We start from the raw sequence: 20,292 nt of genomic DNA, 5'->3' as shown, positions 1-20,292 counted from the left end.
TCTTGAGTAATCTGCACCCTGCAGGGCATGCTTTCTAAGCAGAAAAGCCGACAGAGCCCAAGGGTCAAATTGTCCAGAGGGAAAAAAAAAACCCGCCTCTTATTAGATCACGCGCTCAAAAGTGACACCAAGTTAACAAGTATTTACTGTCCCTCAGAAGGCGGAGCTAAAAGGGGCGCTTTTCCAATGGGAAAGCTCGTAATTCAAACCGCTACCTCCTGAGCTTGTGACTGGAGGAACGCGAAGGCCTAGCAGCCAATGAGAAGAGATAGAGGTGAAATGAGGGCGGGGATAGTGACTACGCCTCCGAGAGGGAGGTCCGTGGAGGTTCTTTAGTTCCCGCCGGGAGCTGGGAGTCAGCAGCCGCTACCCGGGAGGCAGTAGTGAGTCGCTGTCTTTGGAACTCCGGGTTGCAGGGATGGCGGTTCGTTGGGGCATCGTGTCAGCCGGCTTGATCGCCAGCGACTTCACGACCGTGTTGCGGATGTTGCCTCGCTCCGAGCACCAGGTCCGCCTCCTCTCTGGGATCCTGGAGGAGAGGTAGCCCGGGGTCCTGGACCCCGGCTTCGGAGGGAGGAGGGCGTTAGGAATCCAGCCAGTGAAACAATCCCTTAGTCTCTGCTCGCTTTTTTTCACCCCTTCTGTCCCGTAGCCCGGAGTCTCGTGAGATTTGGGAGGGTTTGACTCCGAGCTGCCGTGATGAGAAGAAATGCAGATATTAGGGGCTTTGCCAATCGCTTGCTTGGATCTGTCTTTGCCAAGGACCCTCCCTCAGCACCACTGCCCTCCACCCCGCTCCCTACCCGGGGACAGGTGACCACTCTTCCTCCAGTGCACCTGCCTCCAGTCCACTTCCAGTCCACCTGCCTCCCTCCCCTGCCCCAGCTTCTGCGTCTGACTCTGCCGCCTTTCCAGGTGGTGGCTGTCGCAGCCCGCGACCTGAGCCGGGCCAAGGAGTTTGCACGGAAACATGACATCCCCAAGGCCTATGGCTCCTATGAGGAGATGGCCAAGGACCCGAACGTGGGTGAGTGGCCAGGACCCCGGGATTGTGGAAGGACCTGAAGTGGAAGGTGGAACAGTAGCAAGGTTTGGGTGAGAGATTAGCATCACATAGCACTTAGTCACCTAAGCAGCAGACATAGGAAAACGTCGAAGGAACAGAGGGAACCCCAGGCTTGAAATACGCTGCTCTGTGAGCAGCCAGAGAGATAGTACAGTATGGAGATCACTGGGCATTTGCCTTGCATGCGGCAGACCTGGGTTCGGCTCTGGGCATCCAAGAGTGATCCCTGAGCGCAAAGCCAGGAGTAAGCCCTGAACACTGGTGGGTGTGGCCTTCAAACAATAAATACATAAATATTCTCCATGGACCCTGAAATGACATCTTCCTATTCCGGTGGGCTGACTTACTCTTTTCATTTTTAAAAAGGGCAATATTCTTTGGGTCCAGTTGTTAGGGTTTAGTGATATATCGATATATGGTCATATCAGAGGTCTGGGGATTACTGGAAGAAATCTGGTAAGAATGATTAGTGTCCTAAGGGGAGAAACCAGCTTGAGTAATGACACTTCACTGACAAGGCAGCAGGGCCCAGTTTGGGGTATCTGGGATCCTTGGATATTGGGGAGGGCCCTTTCAAGTATGGGTAAGACCTGGACCCTCGTGGGTGGATCTATGATCTCATGACTTCCTTCCATCCAGAGGTGGCCTACATTGGCGTCCAGCACCCCCAGCACCACGATGCGGTGATGCTGTTCTTGAGAGCTGGCAAGGCAGTGCTATGCGAGAAGCCTATGGGCGTGAACGCTGCAGAAGTTCGTGAGATGGTAGCCGAGGCTCGAGCCCGTGGCCTCTTCCTTATGGAGGTGAGGGCGGAAGACCCCTTCCAACATCCAGTGGAGCCCTCTTTGCCCTTACTAAACATGGCTGCCATGACCCACTTGGGGAAGACTTAAGGGAAGGATTGCCATGATTTAAGATGATTATAAAATTGAGCCAGAGTGAAAGTACAGCAACAGGGCACTTGCCTTGCACCCCAGCACCCCATAGGATTCCCCCAAGCATGGCCAGGAGTGATCCCTGAATGCAGAGCCACACATTCTGTTGGGTGTGATTCAAAAACCAAAAGTAAACTAAAGATTTCGTTTCTAAATATCCTCACCTGCGAAGGTACTGGGGGATTATCACCTCAATATCCGAATGGAGTGGGAGCATACTTCAATCCTAGACATTGTAGACTAGGGCAGGAGGGGGCTTGGGAGGAGACCCTGAAACAATGGTAGAAGAAAACAGACACTGGTAGAGGGCAGAGGGCATGGTGCTGGAAATATTGTAGGCATGAAACCCAGTCATGAATTAGGGTACTTCTAAAAGAACAGGGGGGCTGGAGCAATAGTACAGAGGGTGGAGCACTTACCTTGGACACCACTAACCCAGATTGCCTCCTGAATATCATCCCAGAGTAGTGATTCCTGAGCACAGAGCCAGGAGTAACCCCTGAGCACCACCTAGTGTGTCCCTCCCAAAAGCAACAAGAAGCAAAAAGCTAGAGAGTGGAAAAGGATTCAAATGAGTAGGTTAAGGCCAGGGCTGCAGTCATGTCCCTCAGCTTGGGAGGGACACACTTTGGGGAAGGATGGGTCGTGGAAGTGGGAGGGGTTCTTATTTAGAGGCTAACCCTTAGATGAGGGTCAGAAAGAGATGAACCCATTGGATGACTCCTGGGTTCTGATGCTGTTTCTTCCCCCTGCCCCCTCATTCTGCCCTCTAGGCCATCTGGACCCGCTTCTTTCCTGCCATGGAGACTCTGAGGTCACTTCTGGCCCAGGGAACTCTAGGGGACCTTCGGGTGGCTCGGGCAGAATTTGGGAAAGACCTTACCCACGTGCACAGAGCTGTCGACTGGGCCCAGGCTGGCGGGGGCCTCCTGGACATTGGCATCTACTGTATCCAGTTCATCTCCATGGTCTTTGGTGGGCGGAAGCCAGAGAAGATTTTTGCAGTGGGAAGGCGACATGAAACAGGTGAGGTTTTGCCTGATCTATTTGAGAGCCATAGAAGAGACCCTTTCTGGGGCTCCTGGAGGCATAGTCCAGTGGGGGGGGGGGGGCACTTGCCTGGCACTCAGCCAACCCGGGTTTGATTTCCCACACCACATATGCTCCCCATCAGAAAAGATCCCTGAGTATAGTGGGTATAACCCAAAACTCATATAAAGAAATTAAACATTTGCAGGCCAGGCTGATAATACAGAGGGTAAGGTGCTTGCCTTGCATGCTGCAGATCCTGGTTCAAACAAAATCCCTGGCACTATGTATGCTCCCTAAGTACTGCCAGGGTCACTCCTGATCATACAGCCAGGAATAGCTCCTGGGCACACTCAGGTATGCCCTCACAGCCCAAGAAAAATATAACCTAAACCTGCCACCCACTTATCCCCACTGCTTCCCCCACCTCCTGACCATCCACTCCCTCTCCTGGTTCTAGGCATTTATCAAATAGTGAGCATTTCACACAAGTAGAAACCTACACCTGTGACACTCTGTTGGAGTTCCAAAGGCAGGATTTGAGGCTGGCCTTGCCTTTATGCTGTATCTTCCTGCAGGAGTGGATGACACTGTCACTGTGTTACTTCAGTACCCTGGAGGGGTCCATGGAAGCTTCACCTGCAGCATCACTGCCGAGCTGACCAACACAGCCTTTGTAAGCGGCACCAAAGGCAATGCCAAGGTGAGCTGAAGGTGTGGCATCAGGAGCATGACCCAGGGAAGCTGGGAGGTATAACACCAAATGCATGGCCAAGGGGAGCTGGGAGGTATGGCACTTAGCAACAGTTAGCCAGCTGTGGCCATCACAGAAGACTGTCCTTTGCTTGAACTTGTGTACCCTGTTACTAAGGAACCCTTTAGTATTGCCCCCTCTGTCCAGATCATGGGGACTTGGACCTCAAGGCTTCTTCTGAAGATAAATCTATTGAGCTGTTGAAATTCTTTGGATGGGGGTGCTCTAGAGACAGATTGATGGCCTGGAACTCATGCTTTTTATGCAGCATCCCTGATGGGTTCAAGTGCTGGGTACCATGTTCTTCCCCAAGTACTGCTGGGGGCAATACCCAAGCAATGAACACCGAACTGGAAATAGTGTTGGAGCACCGCTGGGTGTCACTTCTCCAAACAAATTTTAGGTGGAGGTCCTAGGATGTAGCTTAGAGGTAGAGTGTGTGGCAGTATGTAAGAGACTTTGCAATCCCTGGATGGCAATAACCCGCCAACACCAGTGTGTAGTAGCCCTGGTGGCCCCCACCACTTCCCGCTGTGGACATTGTAGTCCCCAGCTCTGTTAGACCCTGAGCACTGAACAAGCGGGTCCTCACACCCGGGGTGCACTGTTGATGTGGCCCCTAGACATTAACAATCCTTGGTCTTCTCACCGTGGGGATCTGACATTCCCAGAAGTTGACTTTACTAAGCTACTTGGGCCAAAAGAAGAAAAAAAGCCAGTTCTTAGCATGCAATTGGACTTTTCCCCCTGACTTGAGCTAGAGCATTTGGACCCTGTGTTGCCATATCTCTGTACTTTAGCCTGAACTTGGATGTGGGAATAATTCAGGTTATTCAGGGTTCTGGGCCTAAAATAGACAAATAAAACTCAAACCCGGCAGTATAGAGATAGTGCGAAGTCCTGGAGCACATGTGCATGCAGGAAGCCTGGGTTTAGAACCCAGAACTCATAGTTTCCTGGGTGTCACTGGGAGGGGTGGGGGGTGGGTTCCAAACGATGAATTGTGAGGAACCCAGAGTGCTGCTAGGTGTGGCTAAAAGCAAAACCAAAAATCTTGCAAGGGGATTCACGTTGACATGAGAAGTCCTCTATGCTGATCCTTAGTTGTTTTTTGGCTTTGGTTTGTTTTGGGGCGACACCTGGCAATTCTCAGGGTTACTCCTTGCTTTGCATGTAAGAATTACTCCTGGCAGTGCTCAGGAACCATATAGGATTCTGGGGATGGAACCCGAGTTGGCCTTAGGCAAAGCAAACGCCCTACCCACTGGACTATCTCTGCAGATCCTGATGCTCAGGTTTTAGAATGGTTTACCCCTAGAAGAAAGCATGGCGAATAGCACCATTGTGTGATAACCATGCTTTAAAGGAACAAACCCCAGAAAGTGGGGGTTTCCCTCTCTGAGGATGGAGCACAACCCGGAGTGAGATGGAGGTCTAAGAGCATTACCGGAAAGGAACCTCAAAACAGTCCTATTGCTGAGAATAGTCAGGGCTTCCTCCTGTCTGTCTTCAGGTGCTTGACCCCTGCTGGTGCCCAACAGAGCTGGTGGTGAAGGGGGAGCATAAGGAGTTCCCGCTGCCCCCAGCCCCAAACAAGGAATTCAATTTTACCAATGGACCTGGCATGACTTATGAGGCCAAGCATGTCCGGGAGTGCCTGCGCAAGGGTAAGGAGGTGGAGTTTGGGAGTGGGAGGGTGTTAGGGTAAACCTGGCAAAGGGCTGTCTGGGTGCCCCTCCCCCCAACCTGCCCAAGCAGCAGATTGGAACTATAACTCCCAAAATACCTCGGGGCATCCATCAACCTGAAACACTATTGTGCCTCAAGGGATTCTGGGGTGTGTAGATTTTGGTGTAATTGGGATGTGAGCAGACAGGCCCCTAATTGCACTTTCCTCCAGGCCTGAAGGAAAGCCCCATAGTTCCACTGGCTGAAAGTGAGCTCCTGGCTGAAATACTTGAGGAAGTGAGGAAGGCCATTGGAGTCACCTTCCCCCAAGACAAACGCTGATGTTTTAATTCCTGAATCAATAAAAAACTTGATTTGCATGGCTATCTTGTAGTTCTGATTTGTCTACTCTGGAGAGAATAACGCAGTAGCTGGAGAATAAATTTTGTAGAAGAAGTGGGGTGGGAGGGAGGGGAGGATGGGTTCTGTCCACAGCTTCTTGGAACAAGTTCCTGGAACCTGTGATAGGGTCATAGTATGTTGCCACAGACTGTGTAACATGGGCAGGGAGTAGTGACACAGGAGGAGTCCTGACAGCTCTCTACCCAGATCTCTCATTGTCTTTGTTTCCTCAGTGATGAAAGATAGCAATCTCTGGAGATATTAGAAAATGAACAGGAAGCGACCAAAAAGATTAGGAAAGGGCCAAACCTTTGATGGAACAGGAGACACACCTTAATTTGTATGTGTGATCTGATTGGTCCTGTTAAGAACCTAGTCTGCATAAGGTCTGATGAGCTTCTCTACCACGACCTTAAGACATGTGAGATCTGATTGGTCATCTTATAATCGCAACACCCTCACACACGTAACAGGATTGGTTGTTCCAGTCAATGACTTCATCTGGTGTAACCAATCAAATAGCAGAAAGAAGGGGTAGGGAATAAGGAGGTAAAGTAAGATATGTAAATACACTTCCCCCACCCTCAAATCTCTTCCTGGTGGGTTCAGTTTACCTAGGTACTCAATATTAATCTGTTGGATAAGCTAACAAACACTTAACTCTAGTGGTCAAAGTGATACTCTTATACCTGCCTCAGGAAAATGCGATAAGCCCCAGCTTTATCAGTGAATATGGCAAATGAACAGCCCTGACTACCCAGTATAATTTTATTTTTTGTTTTCATGCCACGCCTGGTAATGCTTATGGCTTACTCCTGGCTCTACACTCAGAGGTCACTCCTAGTGGGTTTGGGAGACCATATGGGGTGCAGGGATTGAACCAGGGTTTGATATGTGCAAGGCAAGAGCTTTATCCCTTCACTTTATCCACTGCATTATCTCTCCAGCCCCCATACAGAGGCGTTTCTTAGGAAGGAAGGCATTTAACTTCACTAGTATTTTTTGGTTTTAATGTTCAATTGCGACCAATTACCCCAAAGTGTAATTGGGATAGAACATTCCTGGACAGTTTCCTAGCACCTTAAAAGGTACTATTTGAGATCTATGGCCAATTAAGGTGAAGTGTGCCCCAGCAAAATTATACTCATAGATTTTGTTTTAGTAATAAGTATAGATTAGGTTACAACACAGTAATAAATCCAAATTCTCAGTTTACGTAACAAGTTTTCTTTTTATTTATTTTTTTGTGGGGGGACCACACCCAGCTATGTTCAGGAATTACTCTTGGCTTTGAACTCAGGAATCACTCCTATTAGGTTCTGGGGCCATCTGGGATTCTAGTTCTCTAACCTGGGGTCAGCTAGCTGCCTGCAAGGCAAGTGCCCTAACCGCTGTACTATCCCTCCGACCCCTTATTTTATTTTATTTTTTTCTGCAAAAGTTCTGTTTGGTCCAGGAGGTGAGCAGTTGTTCAGAGCAGAAGGGGCACTCAAGCTAAGACCTTCACACTAGGGGAATGATATGAACAAACAAATGCCACTGCAGTAAAAGGGACTCCCAGTTTCCTTGACCATGAGCACTGTCTGTAGCACTGTCCTCCCATTGTTCATCAATTTGCTCGAGTGGGCACCAGTAATGTCTCCATTATGAGATTTGTTGTTACTGTTCTTGGCATATCGAATACATCACAGGGAGCTTGCCAGGCTCTGCCATGCAGGCAGGATACTCTCGGTAGCTTGCTGGGCTCTCCAAGAGGGACAAAGGAATCGAACCCGGCTCAGCCATGTGCAAGGCAAACACCCCACCCGCTGTGCTATCGCTCCAGCCCATGAGATTTTGACCATGAGGTTTTCTTTTTCCTTTCCTTTTATTTTTTTTTGGGGGGAGTGGAGTGTTGTTCACACCTGGCGGTGCTCAAGGCTTATTCCTACTTGTGTGCTCAGGAATCACTCCTGGTGGGGCTTTGGGGCCCTTTCTGGTGCTGGGCATCAAACCATGGTCAGACTCGTACAATGACAAATGCCCTAACCATTGTACTATCTCTCCAGCCCCAGAATGAGCTATTTAAGACTTGATCACCCAGGGCTGCCTGGGGACCCAATATCCTTGATGAGTCTGCACAGAATAGTTAGCTGGTCCTGTGTCTTCTGGATGAGCTTCACCTCCTTATCTAGGAAATGTCTCAGGAAGTAACAGAGCCGAAAAAAGGAAGGAAATGGCTTTCACTTAGCAATAGGGCCATGTGGAAACCAGGTTCAGGACAAATTTTTCCCAAAGCTAAGAGCCATCCCAGGGAAGTCTCAGGAGCGGGATTCATAGATGAGGGTGGGGGTGTTGGGGGTGTTTTCTTTTTATTTCCTTTTTTTAAAAAAATTATTTTATTTTTATAAAATTGTTCACAATAATTGATTACATTTAATATTTGAACCCCAATCCCACCATCATTACACCTTCCCACAATCATATCTCGAATGTTTCCATTCCAACCCCCAAACCCTGTCTCCATAGCAGAACTGAAGTAATTTATTTTGTATTGCTTGTTATGAATAATCCTCTAAAAATGATCCAGAAAAATTTTTCTTAGAGGAAAGTGTGTGAAGATTGTTGTATTTCACCCAGGAGCCATTAAGCCCTTCTATAAGAGATTAATAACATGTTGTTAAAGGTGGATTCTTATGTATTATATATATATACACACACACATATATATGTATAAATGTAGTTCCCCGCCAAGATTGGTTGCCTTTTGCTTTTTTTTTTTTTTTTTTTGCTTTTTGGGTCATACCTGGCAATGCACAGGGGTTACTCCTGGCTTTGCACTCAGGAATTACTCCTGGCGGTGCTCAGGAGACCATATGGGATGCTGGGATTCAAACCTGGGTCGGCCTCATGCAAGGCAAACACCCTACCTGCTGTGCTATCACTCCAGCCCAGGTTGCCTTCTACTTTAAACCCCGTCAAATGTGTTGTGCTATTCCTGGTATATCAGTGGTGTAAAGTATGAGATGTCTAGGAATAGATTCACTCATCGGTGAGGCTCATCCAAGTGTGTGGAGAGCGGCCATGAGCATGGTGGTGACTGAATTCTGGAGGTTTTCAATTGCTGGAGCTGATTCTGTTGGGGCAGGGAGGGGAACTCACCCACCTCGCTCCGGGTTGCCCTGCATGAAAGAGCCTGGGGCAGGGTCTAGAGACATGTCTATGGCTTATCGTTATGTGCTCTCTTCTGAGAGATTTATTGTTGAGTCTCTGGATCATAGCCATTGATGAGATTATTATAGCACCAAAAACAGTTTGTGGGCATGACTGCTAAGCTGCCTGAAACAGAGAGACATGGGGGCAGGTTACCCGTTCCTAACTCCATGGAGCCTGGAGATTTTAGTCACAAGTCCTGCATACCTGGGCTTTTCTACAGATTCATTAATTGGTGAGCTGGTCCGAGTTTGTGGGGATAGGCTGTGAGCATGGCAGTGATTGAGTTCTGGAGATTTTCGGCTGCCAGGGCTGGTTCCTTTGGGGTGGGGAGTGGAAGTCACCCACTTGGTTGGGAGTGTTTTCTTACATGGGGTTCTTTGCTGGACATCCCCAGAGCATGCAGCTCCATAAGGGCCTGGTTGAGGTCCTTCTCCAAGTCCAGGGTGGCTTTCATGCCCTCCAGGACTACCCCCTCATTTTGGACATACTGACAGATATTCTAAAGACTGTATAACCTCCAGATTGCTTTTGATATAGGCAAATAGCTAGGAAAGGGCCCCATAGCAATGGAATTCCTAGGAAGTAATAAAACCAATATCCCAAGGCCATAAGGAGCTCAAGAGCCTGATAAGACTTCACTTGGGTGCCAGGAGACCCAGACAAGGCTGACACCCCCTCAGAGACACATTCCAGCTGGAACAAAGACCAGGGAAAGGAATTTAAAGAGAACCATGGACCACTCCCAACTCTTGGCGCCCTTGGCAACCACCCTAGCAATGGATTCTTACCTAACTAGAAAGCCCAACGTGGGGTAGCTTGGGAAAAAAATACATAAAAGCTGACTTGAACACAGGAAGCATGCGCATATGCTGCCTGAGCCCATGTGCTGCTTGTGTCCATGTAGCTAAGCATAGGTGGTGTCTGAGGACATGTGTTGTCCACATCCCCCCTCCTTTTTTTAAAAAAAAATGTAGAAATAGCTTTTTCCCTCTGGAAAGAAAGATGGCAGCCGCCTTGGAGCTTTTTGGAAAGCCAGGTATGAGCCGGTCATGATGGGGCGACTGAAACCTCATGGGAAGTGGGGTGTTCCCAGCTCGTCCTTTACGTCCTACCGAGGTCACGAGTTGCCCCCCACGAGCAGCTCTCTGGCACGACCATGGCTCCAGAAGCACAAGGACTTAATGCAGAGCCCGGCAGCTTGCGGCAGAAAAGTGAATGGACTATGCGTTAATCGCCACCATGCCTGCCCGGAGGGGAAAGGGTGTTGCTCCCTTCTGCCTTTTTCCCTCTGAAAAGAAAGATGGCAGCCGCCTAAGAGCTTTATGGAAAGCCAGGTATGAGCCGGTCGTGACGGGGCAACTGAAACCTCATGGGAAGTGGGGAGTTCCCAGCTCGTCCTTCACCCCTACCGAGGTCACGAGTTGCCCCCCACAAGTGGCTCTCTCGCACAGCCATGGCTCCAGAGCCACAGAAAACAATTTCATAATTATCTGACTCTAAGCAGAAATACTTCCAGGCTTAATAAGTAAAATACCAGAAATCCAAAATCGCACGGCCGCTATTAAGGCTGCGCCACATCATTTGATTCTTGTAACCAGCTGTAGAAAACAAATTATTTCACAATGCCTTTTCAGCATGTCTGATTTGGGGGTGTAAACTCTAAACAATAATGGTGCATCTTTTGTCGAAACAATGAATCTAATCAAAGTAGATAGAGTGTTAACTAGAATTCATCTGCCTCACAGGCATTGGGAGGGTTGGGAGGGGGGCTTTATTGGGGTTCTTGGTGTTGAACAATAAGTATTGGTGAAGGGAAATGTGTTTGATGATTGCATGACCGAGACTTAATCCTGAAAGCTTTGTAACTTTTCCCACAGTGATTCAATAAATTAAAGAAAATGTAGAAGTAGTGCTATTTATTCAGCCATTGATTAAGCTAATTGAATAATTGGGCATGAACTCCACACTGCTTTTTTTTGCTTTTTGGGCCACACCTGGTGATGCACATGCACAGGGGTTATTCCTGGCTCTGCACTCAGGAATTTCTCCTCATAGTGCTGTGAATTGAACCTGGGTCAGTCGCGTGCAAGGCAAACGCCCTACCTGCTGTGCTATCGCTCCAGCCCTGTAAAAAACTACGCACGCAGAAGGTTGTGTGTTCGCGGGCTCTCTGGACGGCTCTATCTCACCGCCCGCGTTCGGTGCCCTAGAGCCGCTGTGTGTGGCCTGCATCGGGACGGCTGTTGGCCAAGGGCAGATGAAGGAAGAGACGAGGGCCAGGCCGGTTGATCTTAGTGGCAGTTTATTACAAGGAAGTTTATCCCATAGAAGAACTTATGTTGTGGAGGGCCTAGGTTCTCTCAAGCACATGTTCCCCTTGCTAGTCTCTCGGTAGTCCGTCTTTCAGCCCTGCTCTCTCCTTCTCCAGCTCCCTTCTAGTCTGGGCTGACACTCCACCCAGTCAGGTAGCCAAGTCAACATAAGAAAGCCCTTCCTGACTGCTCAAGGGCAAGCTACCTCTTAAGGTGTTTTTCTCTTTTCCTCAGTCCAATAAACTATCAGCTATTCCTGAGGTTATGCAGGAAGGACAGAACAGTGTTATCCTACACAGCCCCTCCACATTGATCACGGATCACGGTCCTCCCGTTCATCAATTTGCTCGAGCGGGCCCAGTAACGTCTCCATCGTGAGACTTCTTGTTACTGTGTTTGGCATATCGAATACATCACGGGGAGCTTGCCAGGCTTTGCCGTACAGGCGAGATACTCTCAGTAGCTTGCCGGGCTCTCGGAGAGGGGCGGAGGAATTAACTCAAGTCAGCCATGTTGGCTGCGTGCAAGGCAAACGCCCTACTGCTGTGCTATCGTTCCAGCCCTATTATTTTAAAAATTTTTTTAAAATTAAATATCCATGGGATAGACCATCACAAAGCTGTTTATAATTGGGTTTCAATCACACAATGACCCAGCATCCATCCCTCCACCAGTGCACATATCCCACCACCAATGTCCCTTGTTTCCTTACCACTATCTCCCAACACCCCACTCCCCCACCTCCAGCCTCACTCTAGGAGAGGCACTCTCCTTCTTGCTCTCTCTCTCTCTCTCTCCCTCTCCTTTTCCTTTTGTGCATTATGGTTTGCAATACAGGTGCTAAGAGATTATGATGTTTGTTGGTGTTTGTTCAGGCATTCGGTATTTTTATCAGGACTGTGAGCAGCTTTTCAATTGGGTAGACACTTTGGGGTGTGGATGTGACTGCCGAGGTTTCTGGAAGTACAGGGAGGTAGGAGGGAGGCAGCCTATCCTGACCCCAAGAAAGTCTGACAATTTCAGTCCCAAAATCCACATACCTGAATTTTCAGCAGATATATCTCAGTGAGATCCGTCCTGAGACAGTGGAGTCAGGTCAGGGATATGGTGGTGATTTTGGAGTGGGAAGGAAGTGGCTGCCTGGGACTCTGCTTGGGCAGGCACCAGGCCAACCCACCCACCTCTGATTTACCCCAGTCTGTTCAGCCATGCCGGGTCCAGGATTAATTGTGTCTTTTGATTCCTTTCAAGATTTATTTATGGGTCTCTGAAGCAGGTAGCAGAGCTTACATGATGGCATTGTAATTGGTTCGTGTGCATTCCCCCTCTTGAAATTTGTACTGGGGCTCTCTCCACCTTTGGAGAAGCCTGAATTCTCTTGAGTGCGTTACTCTCTCTCCCTTTTTCTCCCTCCTTCCCTTTCCTCAAAAAGCCTCCAGATCAAATCTGTTTTTGTTTCACTATTTGTCTACTCCTGAAATTCTTTCCTGCAAGAAGGACAAGGACCTGTAAAGCCTGCATAAGTCCTAAGACTGGCTTTCTTTTCCTATAAAGAGAAAGTCCTCTCTCCAGCCTGAGGCTATTTTTTCCTGAGAAATTGAATGGTGGGGAATAACTCCAGTGTGGAGCAGACCAAGTGGATGTCAGATGTGGCTTGACAGCCACCTAGTGGGACTGGCTCTGGCCTCTCCTCTGTCCTGTGTCAGCACAGAGGCTCATTGCAGACTTTTTTAGTCCTAGCCTTCTCAACTGGTCCTGGCACAGCAGAGGTAGACTGTCTCTCCTCTCTACCTCACATGAGACACCATGCACCAACTTCAGTGTATTTGGGTTTTTCTTTTTTCTTTTTGCCACTTGTGTTTTTCCTAAAGATCTTGTACTACTGGTTGTGTTTCTGGAGAGTACCCAGCGTCAAAGGGATCGCTCCAGAGTAAATCTGGTATGAACATGTGTGTTGTTGGGGAGGATGCAGAGGATGGGATCAGGAACATGTTTTCTACTCCTGAGGTAGAATGGGTGGGCAGGGAGTAATATGTGGTAGGAGAACCTGACAGCTCACTCCCCAAGTCTCCCCTTGTCTCCTCAGGGATGGGAGACACCTGTTAAACTGAGCAGGAAGAAAAGAGAAAGAGGAGGAAGGGCTCAGAACACTGGTGGATGATATGAGACAACTCTATTTGCATATGTGACATGATTGGCCATCTCTCCAACCTAATTTGCATAACGTCTATGAGACCACATTCCATGTCCTTATAAGGGTATCTTCGATCTGATTTGTTAAGCCACAACCACCCCACACAGACATCTGCATACACAACCAATTTCCTGGTTCCAATAAAATGACATCATAGGTTATAACCAGATTATAGAAACAAGGAATAGGGATTGGTAAAATATATAAACCTGAGTCACCCTATAGAAGGGACCTCCAGCTTCTGCTCTCTGCCCATCATTCTACCTTTCTGACTGTAGGCATATTCCAATTTGAGCAGTTAAATAAAAGATTAATGGGGCTGGAGTGATAGTACAGCGGGTAGGGCGTTTGCCTTGCACGCAGTTGACCCGGGTTCGATTCCCAACATCCCATATGCTCCCCTGAGCACCGCCAGGAGTTATTCCTGAGTGCAAAGCCAGAGTAACCCCTGTGCATCGCCGGGTGTGACCCAAAAAGCAATAAATAAATAAATAAAAGATTATTAACACCAGTGGTCAGCATACTAATCTTAGAACCATTCATAGGACCCAGAGCAGGTCACCATATCCCCAGGCCCCTTTCCTCATTTCTGTGATGGGAAGAAACACAAATATTAGGGGTTTGTGAATTTCTTGTCCAGGCTCTATGTTTTCCCAGGACCCTCCCTAAGTACCATTGATTGTCCCCCACCAGATCCCACCCCCCCATCTCTCCACTATGTCTCCAGCAACCATTCCTCATTTCATATTTTGCCCTTCATCATTGCTTCATCTTGATCTAGTTCTTTCTTCAAGGTTTCCTCCTGGTTTGGGCCCTCCCTCCCTGTAGGAGTTCTCTTTTTTTCCCATTTTTAAATTAATTTTTATTAAAAATATCATGATTTACAAAGTTTTCCATTTTATGGTTGTTTCAAGCATTTAGTGTTCCAACATACCAGTGTGACCTTTCTTTCACCAATATCCGCAGTTTTCCCCCCAATCCCAACCTTTGGCACATTACAAATTTCTTGTAGGAGTTCTTGGGGCTGGAGCTCTAGTACTGCACAAAGGTTGCCTTACACACATCCAACCTGAGTTTGATCCCCAGCACCCCATATAGTCACTCAATCCCTGCTAGAAGTGATTCTGAGTGCAGAGCCAGGAATTGACCCTGAATTCCACTGAGTGTGGCTCCCACCTTCTGAAAAAGAGTTAACTGAATTCTAGTGGATGTAATATCCATTTTTTTCTAGTGGTAAGCATAGCCTAGGTTATGGTTCAGAAATGAGTAATAAATAACCTCCACATCTCGGTTTAGTATAACAACAAGTTTTATTTATTTATTTTTGCATAAGCTGTTTGGCTCAATCATTAAACAGCTGCCCAGGAACGTGAGGACCCTTGATACCTTGGGGGAACCACACACACTGATCTGGGGTCCCACAAACTCCAACTTATTTCTGAGGATGAGCTTTTCAAAAAGATACTTGCACAGCCCCTCCTAGCAGCCCCCCAACCCTACGCAAGGTGGTCAGTCGCTCGCCTATCTCCTGCATGAGCTTCACCTCCTCGTTTAGGAAAGGTCTCAGGAAGGAACAAAGCTGAGAAACAAAGACAAATGTTCAGTTAGAGAACAGTGGGGGCCTCACGGACACCAGGTTCACTATGAAATTTACCCAAAGCTAGGAGCCACCCCAGGGAAGGTTTCAGGAGTGGGATTCATAGATGAGGTTGGGTGGGGGTTTCTTACACGGGGGTTTTTGTTGGTCCTTCCCAGAGCATGCAGCTCCAAAAGGGACTGGTTAAGTTTCTTCTCCAGAGTCAGGGCAGCTTCCATGCCCTCCAGGGCTGTCCCCCACTTATCCCGGGCAGGTTTCTGTATTTTGTAGAAGACCAGGTGGCGTCCACGGTCGGTCTGCATACTCATGAGCTTCCATGCACCCTCACGCTTCTCCTTCGACAGTTGGCGGAAGTAGCGGCCCACTGGTTCCAGAGCCCCTTTTTCCGGCGTGAAATAGTAGCCCTGTGGAAGGGACAGGAGACAAGGATTAAAGGGAGGGCCAATCAAAGCCAGAGCATGTGCAGAGTGAAAGGAGGGAATATTGGGACACAGGGTGGGGGTCTTCCTGGGGTCCCTCACCATTGAGAGGTACGTATAGGAAGCCTGTAGATACTTGTTAATCAGGTGGCTGACAGCGGCGTCCTCCACATGGCTGGTATGATTCTGACGAATCCAGGAATTCATGAGTGAAGCTCAAAAAAGCGGTGTTTGCTGGTCTGGGAAGACAGTAGCTGAGAGGATGGTTCCCGGCTGTGAGAGTAAAAAAAGATTAAGGCAATTGGAGGCAGACAGACGGAGCAGTCCCGCACAGTTGCGTCAGAACAAACCTGAATCTCCACACCGACTAAACGCGACGAGCAAGGTGGCTTCTTTTATAGCACTCGGCAGCCATGGGGCGGGACATTTGGGGAGAGCTGTCCGCTAATTGGTGGACCTTTTGTGGGACTGAAGAATAATCTAGCCAATAAGCATCGGCGTAGAGGCTGTGTGAGATGGGGGACTTGATTGGAGTTCCGGTTGTGTCCTGCCTCTGAACTCGGGAGTGGCGAGGGTAGGGTTGCCCAGGACCACATCTGGTGTGGGGGATGGAACAGGTTAGGCACCATGCTAGGAGACTGTATATCTTACGCTCTGTTCTATTCCTTTTTTCTTCCATTCTTTTTGCCGTTCTATTTCTGTGGGGCATAAACTCATTATTTGTTCTCCTGCGCACAACTTTTTGTGTGTTTCCACAACATGGAAGCTGCATCTTCTAAAGCAAGTGGCACTAGAGACCTATAGGGACTTTTGTCACTTCACCTTGGGAATGACGTGCTATCATTTCCTCAGACTTTAGTGTACAAACACGTTAGGCAACGGCAGAGAGCCATGAATATCCCAGAGCAAGGGATTTTAGGGGCATACTCCCAGTTCCAAGAGAACACCATTGTTTAAACAGGGTTTCCCTCGACCTGAAGAAAAGTCCTGGGGCTTTGCCTGAAAGTGAACTTCTGACTCAAAACCTTGAAGAGGCAAGGAAAACCTTCCTTCAAACACCCATATTTTATGATAAAGAAAGACGGTTTGCATGGAGATCCTGTGATACTGACTGGGGGTGCTTGTGACCGTCAAGGGGATTCACTAGAGAATAAATGCAATGGAAGAATGTGGAGAGTGACAGGAAGGTTGGGTCAGGAGAATATTTTCCACTAATTCCCGAGGTAGGAAATGGGGGACAGAACATGGTTTGGGGTAACGTCTGTGTGACCTTGGGAGGAAGATGTCCTTAACAACCCTCTCCCCAGGTCTCTCTCTGACTTTGTTTCCTCAGTGTTTGCAACACGACTCGGCTAATGTGAGGTTTCAGTTGAACCAGAAAGAACTAGAAAGATAAGGGAGGAACCAGACCTCTCCTGGAACAGTTTATACACCTAATTTACATACATGAGCTTATTGGTTATCCTACTGACATATTTGCTTAAGGGAATAAGTGATCACCTTTTATGTCCTTATAAGGGCATGTTCAATCCTATTGGTTATCTCACCATCATTTGCATACACATCTCATTGGTTGTTCCAATCAGATGACCTAATCAAAAGTAACCAATCAGATAACTGAATTTACTACGAGGCGGGGATAAGCAAGGTATATAAACCCAGGTTACTCACTAGACTAGCTCACCTGTTTTGTTATCTGTTTGCCTGCCTTCCTATCTGCAGATAATATCAACAGAGATGTTAAAAGAGCTGTGACAGAGTATCTCTGATGGTCAGTGGGATAATCTTACAGGCAGTTCACAAGAATCCAAAGCAGATCCCAACATTGACAGTTAAATGTGATTACAAGTGAGCAGCCACTAGTGCACAGTAGGTTCTCAACTAAGTCAGCATATCATCCTTCACTCTGAGGTCTGTTCTTTCCTGATGGACCTCTTAAAGCTCCTGACCTCAACTACTTAAAGCCTAGTTAAATATCCCTCATTCTGGGTAGAGGTAGATCATTCCTGGCTGATTTACCAGTGTTCTAAGGAGTGTTATTATTACAGCAGGTTGGGATCAGGTTCCTGTGGATAGTGTGTAAGATTCTCAGTCTGATCACTGGAACACTTAAGTGTTACAGCTTATTTGTTTATTTAAGTTGGAATGACTGCAGAAACCGTTGCTGTGTGTTTTTGACAGCAACTCTTTTCACACACACACACACACACACACACACACACACCACCACCACCACCACCAAACCTCCAGTACCCATTCTACAGTGACCTGCATTTATATATTCTGTCTCCCCATCCCTCTCAAGTTTCTGGTATCTTATTGGCTGCCCAGAAACCTGGCTACCAATGGTCAATCAGAATGCCCACAGACTAACTGAAATTCCCAACTGCCATAACTGTCACTTCTCTCCTACAGTGGACTGGGATCTGCAGCCTTTAACTCTATTTAGCTTAAAAGAAGGCCATTTAGGTCAGAGTTATAGGACAGCAGGTAGGGAGTTTGCCTTGCACGTGGCCAACCTGGGTTCAATCCCTGGCATCCCCTAAGCACTGTCAGGAGTGATTCCTGAGTGCAGAGCCAGAAGTAAGCCCTGAGCACCACCAGGTCTGACCCAAAAAGCCAAAAAAAATTTTAATTTAAAAAAGACCATTTAGATTAAGTATAAGGAACTAACTGAAAGCCTGGATTATTGTAGTTCCCCTTTCAGTTTTGCCTTACTTGTCCCCTCTCCTCCATCTTTTGGGGGCCATACCTGGTGGTGCTCAGGGCTTTTTTCCGGCTCTGCACTCTGGGATCACTTCTGGCAGGGCATGGGGGACTCTAGCTGGTGCTGCGAATCAAACGCAAGTTGGCCATGTGCAAGACAAGCACATTATTCGTTGTACTATCTCTGTGGCCTTGGCCTTCCTCCATTTTTGTATCATAATCTGCCACTCCCTTAAGGTTTCCTCCCAAACTATCCCCTCAATATTTACTCTGTAATACTATATGTAGGTTCATGACCAATTAATTAAGGTTAACTGTGGTCAGATGTACATGAGTAACATTTTAGTGGAAAACATACTGTTGCGGTGCAGTTTTTTTTAGTATAAATATTGCTACAGTGCAGTAATAATCTCTAGCAGTCATTAGCATAATAGCAAACTTTTTATTATATTTTGATTTTTGGGTCACACCCAGCTATGCTTGGGATTTACTCCCGGTTTACTACAGGCCCAGGATAGCCTGGGGATCAGCTTAAAACATTATTGTGCCTCATGGGATTCTGGGGGCTGTAGTTTTTGATGTTGAGTAGGCAAATCCTAATGCATTCTCCCCAGGCCTAAAAGAAAGTCCACGGTTCTTTTGACTGAAAGTAAGAGGCTGGATGAAATTCTTGCATTCAGGAAGACCACTGGCGTCATCTTCTCTTGAGACAGATACTGATATTTTATTTCCTGAATCAACAGACTTGGTTTACATGGTGATCCTGTGGTACTGATTTGGAGGGAGATGCAAGAGAACCTGGCATCAAAGGATTCACTAGATTATAAATTTAGTGGAAGAATGAGATGAGAGGGAGGGGAACATTTCCTGAAGCAGATACCTGTGGGAAGTTCCATGGTTTGGGACCTCAGACTGTGACCTTGGCGAGGAGTATGTAGATGTGGTAGGAGTCCTTCAGAGCCCTCTCCCCAGGCTTCCCTCAACCTTCATCTCCTCAGTGATGGGAGGCACCAGGACCTGGTTATGTTAGGGAGCAAGCAAGCAGGAAGGAACTGTAAGGGGGGGGAGGAAGGACCAGGCCACCGACAGATCAGACAGATCGACAGATCCTATGACATGCTTTAATTTCCATATGTGATTTGATTGGTCGTCCAACAGACCTAATTTGCATGAGGGTATAAATCATCTTTCTTGCCTTTATAAGGATAACTATAATCTGATTGGTCATCCTAAAATCACCACACACTCATTTTCATGCATAATCGGAATGGTTTAACAAATCAGATAGCAGAAACTACTAAGGAGGGGCTGGAGCAATAGCACCGCTGGTAGGGCGTTTACCTTGCACACAGCCAACCCGAGTTAGATTCCCAGCATCCCATGTGGTCCCCCCAGCACCTCCAGGGGTAATTCCTGAGTGCAGAGCCAAGAGTAACCCCTGTGCATCACCGGTGTGACCAAAAAAAAAAAAAGGAAACTATTAAGGAGTGTGGATACTTAAGGTATATAATTGCATCAATTCTCTGTATAGAAAGAATGGTTTTTGCTGTTACTACTACTGCTTGGGTCTGGGTGTAAACCGTTGAGCTGTAAAATAAAAGAGTTCCAATGATCAAACTGATCATCTTTAAGGCACAGTCTACCAAGAACACTGACCAGGTTGAAACTTACTTTAACAGTTTAAAGGCTGTAACAAATAATCAGTCCCAAGTACACAGTAAGTCCTCAACAAATGTTAGCTCATGGTTCTTCACTCTGAAGTCTGGTCTTCCCTGATGGACCTCCTGAAGCTCCAGACCTTCACAACAGACATTTCTCAGAAAGGAAATAATTTGTTGTCACTAGCATTTTCTGGTTATAGTGTTAAATCATGACCAATTGTCCTGTAGTGTAATGGGGGTAGAGCATCCCTGGCCAATTTCCTAACATTTTAAGGGGTGATCTGAGGTGTTTAGCCAAGGTAAAGTGTGTTCCAGCAAGCTGCAATATGCATAGCTTTTTTTCTTTTTAGATCA

The 20,292-nt window shown here is 47.5% G+C and overlaps 1 protein-coding gene across 1 annotated transcript; it reads left to right on the top strand.

Moving 5' to 3' along the window:
- The first annotated feature begins 333 nt into the window (after positions 1 to 333).
- Positions 334 to 5,836, top strand: DHDH (dihydrodiol dehydrogenase). The gene is made up of 7 exons (XM_056135836.1): positions 334 to 508; positions 916 to 1,027; positions 1,706 to 1,869; positions 2,775 to 3,027; positions 3,609 to 3,733; positions 5,298 to 5,451; positions 5,685 to 5,836. Exons 1-7 carry the CDS (start codon positions 419 to 421, stop codon positions 5,792 to 5,794), a joined length of 1,008 nt encoding a protein of 335 aa, XP_055991811.1. The 5' UTR covers positions 334 to 418; the 3' UTR covers positions 5,795 to 5,836.
- Positions 5,837 to 20,292: the final 14,456 nt, after the last annotated feature.

The sequence above is a fragment of the Sorex fumeus genome, unplaced genomic scaffold (assembly GCF_029834395.1).
Source record: "Sorex fumeus unplaced genomic scaffold, SorFum_2.1 ptg000122l, whole genome shotgun sequence".
Lineage (NCBI taxonomy): Eukaryota > Metazoa > Chordata > Mammalia > Eulipotyphla > Soricidae > Sorex > Sorex fumeus.
This window is presented reverse-complemented; position numbering and strand designations above follow the sequence as displayed.

What these genes read in the sequence shown, in the direction of transcription:
- DHDH (XM_056135836.1), top strand. Translation starts at nt 419, where the DNA reads ATGGCGGTTCGTTGGGGCATCGTGTCAGCCGGCTTGATCGCCAGCGAC. An exon ending in GGCCAAGGACCCGAACGTGG is followed by an intron (nt 1,028 to 1,705) that starts GTGAGTGGCCAG and finishes CCTTCCATCCAG; the next exon opens with AGGTGGCCTACATTGGCGTC. An exon ending in GCACCAAAGGCAATGCCAAG is followed by an intron (nt 3,734 to 5,297) that starts GTGAGCTGAAGG and finishes GTCTGTCTTCAG; the next exon opens with GTGCTTGACCCCTGCTGGTG.